This window comes from Pteronotus mesoamericanus, unplaced genomic scaffold (assembly GCF_021234165.1).
Source record: "Pteronotus mesoamericanus isolate MK-2021 breed Mesoamerican mustached bat unplaced genomic scaffold, CSHL_Meso_final contig_182, whole genome shotgun sequence".
In the NCBI taxonomy this organism is placed as follows: Eukaryota; Metazoa; Chordata; class Mammalia; order Chiroptera; family Mormoopidae; genus Pteronotus; species Pteronotus mesoamericanus.
The window spans coordinates 3,130,270-3,138,262 of NW_026555078.1; the positions used below are offsets into that span (position 1 = coordinate 3,130,270).

General features: G+C 44.1%; 1 protein-coding gene across 4 annotated transcripts in view; it reads left to right on the plus strand.

The window, feature by feature from the left end:
* DICER1 (dicer 1, ribonuclease III) overlaps positions 1–7,395 on the plus strand; it is a 63,967-nt gene extending 56,572 nt beyond the window's left edge. For all 4 annotated transcript variants that reach the window (XM_054567070.1, XM_054567069.1, XM_054567072.1 and 1 more), the window contains 4 exons: positions 1,411–1,679; positions 4,080–4,242; positions 4,334–4,409; positions 4,764–7,395. In XM_054567070.1, coding sequence (XP_054423045.1) covers positions 1,411–1,679; positions 4,080–4,242; positions 4,334–4,409; positions 4,764–4,929 — 674 coding nt within the window. In that variant the 3' untranslated portion in view covers positions 4,930–7,395. The remainder of the gene's footprint in view (positions 1–1,410; positions 1,680–4,079; positions 4,243–4,333; positions 4,410–4,763) is intronic.
* The last annotated feature ends 598 nt before the right edge of the window (positions 7,396–7,993 follow it).

Consider the following 7,993-nt stretch of genomic DNA (forward strand, 5'->3'; position numbering starts at 1 on the left):
GGGAAGTGGAGCCGTGGCATTTTGCTGTGCTTTTCCTGTTGTACCCCCGCCCCAGTGTCTTTCTGAGGCCTGCTCAGTGCTGCCTTTGGTTCTTGATTTATTTGAGTATTCTGGATGCATTTCCACATCCTTTTATCATTCTTCCTGAACGAAAAAGAGCCCCCTCTTAAAGATCTTTTTAAGTCTAAAGATGAATCGGTTATGAGGAACTGCCTCAGAAGCGGCACGGCCCGCCCTGACGGCTGTCATCCTCTGCTCTGGGTTGGGCGTCATGTGCCTCCCCTTCTCTCTCCCGCGGGCTCCCGGTCCCTTAGACGGGAAGGAGGGATTGGCACCCAAAAACTAAGTCAGCTTCAGCCTGCGCAACCCAGCTGATGTCAACGTATTTTTTCTGTATCAGAGTAAGAAGGGCTTGAATCCAGGATACCAAAGCAAAGTATAAAGTTTGTACAAGGAAAAAAAACAATGTAGATTAAGGTGGTCTGAAAAACGTAAAGCCAAAGGTGAAAAATGATCCAACTCTGGGCTAGAAAGACAGGTGAAATGGAAACCGGTCTTCCTGGTGGAGAAACGAGGCATGGCTGTCCACTGCGCCATCATGGGGGAGGCCTGGGTTCCAGCCTCAGCCCCTGCCTCTTAACTCACAGGGGGAGCTGGGGCACGTTGCTTCGTCTGTCCCTGCCTCAGTGTCCTCGGTTGAATGGGCGCTCTCTAGTCACGGAGAAAGTTTAGGTGCTGGTTAATACTGATAACGTTTCACATTTTGATAGCCAGCTGCTTTTGCCCGAGGCCTTGGCTCACTTCCGCACCTCTTCTTTCTCAGTCCCTTGCTTTGTGTCAAATGTCAACATTTCTAATCCAAGTTGAGAAGAGGGTCTTCTTGTACTAACTGCCACCTTGTGTAGCAGATGTAACCCAGGTGTGGCGAGGCCTGGTGTCACTGACACACATGCGAGTGTCAGTGAGCCAGTGCACACCAATGGCAGCAAAGCGTGAGGCAGGTGGAGGTGTGTGTTCAGGGATTGGCCTCCAGAAGTGACGTGCGACGGAGGCTCAAGGATAGTGCCCAGCACCTGCTGGGCCGGCATGGTGCCAGAAGAAAAGGGCTCAGTGATCATGATGTCACCTTTTCCCTTAACAAGCCGCTTGTCTTTGGGCCACTGAAAGAGTTTATGACCCCAACTTCTTATATAAGAAATGTGCTTAATATGCCAATAAAGTTTAGTTGCCAGAGGCTTCAGTAAGTATGAGATGTTAAGTAATTTTGTCATTGAAGAATATATACGAAAGTGAATCCAAATAAAATTCTCTTCAGTGGCTCCGGGGTCAGACCTCTCTACCCGTCACTCTGTGGCACCCGGGGAAATGACTCTGCCCAGGCTCATGGCTCCACTTTGGCCCCTCCCTCAGATTGTTACCAGCGCTTAGAATTCCTGGGAGATGCGATTTTGGACTACCTCATAACCAAGCACCTTTACGAAGACCCGCGGCAGCACTCCCCAGGGGTCCTGACCGACCTGCGCTCTGCTCTGGTCAACAACACCATCTTCGCGTCGTTGGCCGTGAAGTACGACTACCACAAGTACTTCAAAGCTGTGTCCCCGGAGCTCTTCCACGTCATTGATGACTTTGTGCAGTTCCAGCTCGAGAAGAACGAGATGCAGGGGATGGATTCCGAGGTTAGTGCTGCTGGAAGTGTGTTCAAGGCCGAGTGTCAGCCAGACGTCTGGGCCCTCGGTAGTTTCAGTGCCCTGGCTGCACCTGCACGTTCCCGGGGAGACCTGGGACTGAGCCGGAGTCTTCCGGGGCCCTAGAAACCTGGCCACCCACACGGGGGACGGGGGAGCCCAGAGCAGTCAGGTATCATCCCTTTCCCGTCGCGTCCCCAGTCCCATTCGGGCTTCCAGAGAAGTGCAGTCCCCCGCCCCCGCGGTAGGGTCAACAGAGGGAAGGCTCCGCAGGGCTGATTCGCTCTGCCTTGCTGTTCGGAATGGATCAGGGGCGTTTGCCCAGGTCTCAGGTAAACAGCACAAATGTGTTTTCTGCTTCTGCTGGAAGTGGGAGACTCAGGTAAAGACCAAGCTTCTACATTTTTAACCGTTGGAATTTGAAAGGCTTCTCCTGTAAGTTCAGCCAAAGGTTCTCTGCTTGTGGACCTTTCTGCCGCTTTGTCTGAAAGGCTGTTGCTTAGATGTTCCCAGCGTCCCCTCGTTGCTCACTGCCATCCACCCGCACACCTGTGTGGCCAGGAGGATGCTCCTGTCTCTCATCCTCCCTGTGTGGATCCCTTTGTTTTTCTTATTTTTGTAGGTTTCTTATAAGATGTTAAGGAATTAATTAAAAATTCCTCTGGTAGCCATTTCAATTTTCCTTCTTTGATTTGTTACCTTCCCTTTTTTTAATTACACCAAACCACTGTGGGGGATTTAGTGCATCCTCTTGACCGCCTCTGAGGAGCGAAGGGTCTCAGTCTTGGGGTGTCACCGCAGGCTGCGGCTGTGCGCACGGGATGGCCTCTGCACGGGCAGGAGGTCAGCTGGGAGCGGGGTGGCGGCTGCGGGGGAGGGAGGCCGCCGGCGGAGGTCGTGCCCGCGTACGCCTCCCCGGGCCGGCGGGCTGCGCGGGGACCCAGCCAGCGGCGGGGTTGGGGAGCAGGGCCTTCCCACGTACGGTCAGCGGTGTTTCCAGTCTCATTCTGTAGGAGTACTTTCCACTTAGAATTTGAGGAATTCGCTGAAATTAGATTTAAATTCTCTTTTAAATGACTGGTTCTGTTCATTTTTGTTCATTCTTTTTCTTCCCTTTGTCTATAGAAACAGGTATAGAAGTTACAAAAACTGATTGAAAATGTCATGGCCTGGCTTTCCTAATTTACTATTTGACTTTAAGAAAATCTCTTCACCATTCTGGGCCTCAATTTCCTCATCTGTAAAAGGAGAGAATTAAACTTCCTAGGTTTTAAAATATTGTTTAGGAACAAGAACTCTTTTCTTTTTCCAGTAGTTGGCATTATAAATGATATATAGAACTTTGTGTCACTAAACAATCTGTTGAGAAATTACTGGTGCCCTGCTTTTTATTTCTCTTTCACAAGTAATTTGTTTATTTTAGACAACACAAATAAGCAGAAAGGAAATTAAAGTTACACAACTATACAACCTGAGAAATAATCCAGATTAACATTTTGGGATGTAGTATTGCTAATGTATGTAGATGTAAACGTATATGAAATGGAATAATATTATGCTTAGTGTACTATTACCCTTTTTTTCACTTACTATATTGTGGATGACTTTCCATGTAGTGAGTGGCAGTATGACTTTCAGGAGCTGCACACAAGTCAATATACGGCTATCATGTATTGTATTTAATAGTCCTTTGTGGCTGGATATTTAAGTTGTTTTTAGTTAGGACTTCTAATAAACATGCAGTAAATATTCTTATTTATCCAGTTACCTCCTTAAGATAAATTTCCAGACTTGGAATTGCTGTGTTAAAGAATTATGAACCTTTAAAAAGCTTTTGATACCTATGTAAGTTTTTATTCTGTGAACTCAAATACACAGTGCATGTCAGGTATTCTTTGATAGCGAACATGTGTTAAGTGTTTCATAAAAAGGAGCTTGGAGGAAAATATCTTCTAAAGGAGCTTGGAATCTCCCTGACAAAAGGATTCTGCTTAATCCTTGCAAAGCCACTGGGGGTAGAATCGTTAATGCACAGTTTTTTGATGGCAAGTGAATTTGAAGTTTTTAAAATATATGTATTGACTATTTCTAATTTTGTGCCAAAGTTGTATTTATTTAGAAATAACCTTTTTTTTCTTTGTTGGGTATATAATATTAAATGGGTAGGGATTTTTTCATTTTTTTCTTGAGAAGTTTGAAAACACTTTATTTTAAGGTAAGATACTGTTGTGAAGAACCTATTATAGCACAGTAGGCACGCCGTAAGCGGTTGGTGGTGTTACCTCCATTACAGATGTAATAAAAGTCATAGCCAAGAAAAGAAACATGCCTCTGCGGACTGCCTTTAAAAATGGCCTTTGTGCTTACAAGTCACTTTTCTCTCTGTAATAGCTTAGGAGATCTGAGGAGGACGAAGAGAAGGAAGAGGACATTGAAGTTCCAAAGGCCATGGGAGATATTTTTGAGTCACTTGCTGGTGCCATTTACATGGATAGTGGGATGTCACTGGAGATGGTTTGGCAGGTGTACTATCCTATGATGCGGCCACTAATAGGTACGGTCGGCTCCCCTTCTAAAGAAACAAAGTCAAAGTTAAAAACAACTTCAAGGGTATTATTTACATTATTCTTTTATTTTGATTATAGAAAAATTTTCTGCAAATGTGCCCCGTTCCCCTGTGCGAGAATTGCTTGAAATGGAACCAGAAACCGCCAAATTTAGGTAAGCAAAAATGTGCATGGAAAAAATTAACTTACTTAAAAACGAGGTGGGGGGAAGTTCTCAAGGATGCCATAAACGAATGATTCTGAAAAATATTTACACTGGGGCACGCTCTTGTGCAGTTTCCACTTGCAGTCTGATTGACTTCTCTTTTTGTTTTTATAAAGTGATGCTGAATTAGAAGGAACGGCAGCCCGCCTGCCGCTGGTGTGCAACAAGTCATGGTGCACGTTTCCTTTGTGTGGCGTCGGCTCGCACACGGGACGCTGCGCCCGCGAGTGCATACTTCTTGCTGATTGACAATCATAATAAATACTTCTGACTGCTAATTCAAGCTGTTTGGCCTCTTTACAGCCCGGCTGAGAGAACTTACGACGGCAAGGTCAGAGTCACCGTGGAAGTGGTAGGCAAGGGGAAGTTTAAAGGCGTTGGCCGCAGTTACAGGATCGCCAAATCTGCAGCAGCGAGAAGAGCCCTACGAAGCCTCAAAGCTAATCAACCTCAGGTTCCCAACAGCTGAAACCCCTTTTTAAAATGTAAAAAAAAAAAAAAAAAAAAAAGCAGAATTAGGGTGGAAATATTTCAATTGAAAAGGATGATTTAAAGTTGATACTGAACGGAACGAATTGAAGGCAGAATTTAAAGTTTGATAACAAGATAGATTACAGAATAAAACATTTAACATATGTATAAAAACTTTGAAACTAATTGTAGTTTTAGTTTCTTGCGCAAACACAATCTTGTCTTCTTTCCTCACTTCTGCTTTGTTTAAATCACAAGAGTGCTTTAATGACATTTAGCAAGTGTTCAAAATGATTATTGACAGTTTTGGGTTGTTTTGTTTTGTTTTTAGTTCAATTTCCATCACCTTTGCTTAGTGTTAGGAGGCCACGGAGCTGAAACCTCAAACAGTCCCTAGGGTGATACTCGAGTCCTCGCACGACTCTCAGTGTGTCCCACCTCGTGGGGGAGCCCGATAGGACGCTGCGGTTTGCGAGAGGGAGGGAGTGTGCCGGTGTCGTCTCTGTCTCCATGTTCCACTGTGTAAGATGATGTTTCCCAGGCGCTGTTGCACTTAATAGTAAGGGACAGATTTTAATGAACATTGGCTGGCATGTTGGTGAATCCAGTTTTAGTTTTCTCATGCCACATCGTCTTGCATAAAGAAGGTTCTTGCCTTAAAAGTAAAATCTTCATGGATAGTCTATAATTTCGGATCTTTTTTGGAACAAACTGATTTTACATTCCCTTCATTTTGTTATGCATTAGATGTTGAGATAGTGTGATGCTCACAACTCAACTAGTATAAGTTGTAACTTAAAGCAGGATATTAGGATTTCTGTCTCATGTACTGAAGACATTTTAAAAACCAGAATCTGTAGCCTATGGATTTTTTAAAAACACGGTAATAAAAATGATCTTTGGCTAAATACTCAATTTTACTTAAAAAAAAAAACCAACCTCCTGCTAGGTAGTTCCACTGATGGAAATTGTTTGTGGCAAATAATTTTGCCCTGTAGGTTGTTTCTCTAACAAAATAAACTTTAAACATATCACACCTAAAATATGCTGCAGATTTTATAATTCATTGGTTACTTATTTAAAGACGCAAAACCCAGCACCTTTACCCTTAGTCTTCTCACATAGGTTTCTTATTGTACTTTTCACAGTGTTGCATGTGTATTTCACCTACCAAAGCTGTGCTGTTCATGCCGTGAAAGTTCACGTTTGTGATAAACTGCCGTAATTTTGATACATCTGTGATTTAGCTCATTAATTTAGATAAACCAGCTCGTTATTTCCATCTTTGGAAAAGAAAAAAAAAAAACATTTTTAGGCATTTGCCTAAGTTTCTTTAATTAGACCGGTAGGCACTCTTCACTTAAATACCTCAGTTCTTCTTTTCTTTGGCATGCATCTTCCCCTGTTTGGTGCTACGTTTATGTATTATGCTTGAAGTTTTAATTTTTTTTTTTTGCACTGTACCTATAATACCTCTTAATTTACCTTTTAAAAGCTGTGGGTCAGTCTCGCACCCCCACCAACACACCAGTGGAGGTTTGCCGCAGTTCGCCCCATTAATTACGCTTGAAGTTGAAGGGAGCCGAGCGGAGGTGTCTAACATCTGCTAGCACACTGTTCCGAGCTTGACGCTTCGTGCAGTGCTGCACCTGTGTTGTCAGTTGCAGCTGAACGCTGTGCTCCTCGCTGTGTGTGCACCACCCACCCCAGGGGGGCGCCTCCGCACGCCTCGCCCTGAAAACTGTCAGCTTCACTCGCTGAGGAGACCTGAGTGAAGGGCATGATGCTAAGTTTCTCCGTTATTTGTTGTCTCCAGTCTTACACTTAAATTGGAATGGGTCTAAATTATTAAATCAGTTTTTGAGCAAATTAATTTGGGTGGACTTGTTTTTAAAATACTGAATTCTGATTTGGCAACATAGATTTCTGTTTGGTTTTTTAAAAATAGCTCAACATACGACCTCCTGGCAAGTAAAAACCAAGCGATCCTGGAATAATATAACTGTAAGCATGTACAATTAATAAGTAAGGCTGGATGTGAATTTTACTTATGAGGGTGATTTGTGGTGAGGTTGTGTCACAAATCTCTGAATAGCTTATAAACTACCTGCGGCCAGGAGCTTAGGGCTTTGCGTTGTGTCCGATGCACTAATCCCAGTGTTAGGGATTCTCTCGCCTCCTGGCACCAAAACCAGATTGTTCCACAGTTACAATTCCCATTGGGAGAAAAATGCCTCAATATATTTTGTAACCTTAAGAAGAGTATTTTTTGTTAATACTAAAAAGTTCAGACTTCGATGTGATTAGGTCATACATTCTCAGGGGTTCAAATTTCCCGCTACCATTCAAAATATTTTATCAACAGCAAAATTAAGCTATTTCTCTTTCCTCTCTCTCCTCTCTCTCCCTCCTCCTCCTCCTCCTCCTCCTCCTTCCTGTCTGTCTGTCTCTCTCTCTCCCTCTCTCTTTCAATTTTCTGGAGAAAAGTAGCTGAGTTTAATTTGTGGCTCACACTTTGAAGCATTCTACGATCCCCTGGTTACTATGTTAAAAAAGGAAAGCTATGAGTTAGACCTATGAAATGGTTATGAACGCTTTTGTGCTGCTGATTTTAATGCTGTAAAGATTTCCCCAGTTTAGCTTATTGAAATGTTTCGTGTCTATTAATTAAGGGAGAAAAAAAATCGCTTTGTGTTGCCCCACTTTCCAACTCTGTGTGTCCCCCTTTTGTTCCTGTGACCGCCCTGTGTGACCGAATGTAACGCGGAAACCCTGCCTGCGGGGGTGCCCTTGCGCGACCGGCACCCCGTGACGGGCTGGTGAAGCCTGTCTCGAAAAGAAACTACAGAAATTCCTCATGACGATTGTGTGGGGGTTCGTTGGCCCGAGCCTTCATTGTACATGTCTTTCGTTTCTGTTCCATGCCTTCGGCAGTCCTCACTGTGCTGCGGTTTGTACGGTGATAGTGCCCCCCGCCCCGCCCCGTTCATGTAGCACCGATGAGCGTTGCACTTGGTACCTGCCATGCTTTACCTCATTTCAAGGAAAACAGGCTTCACTGA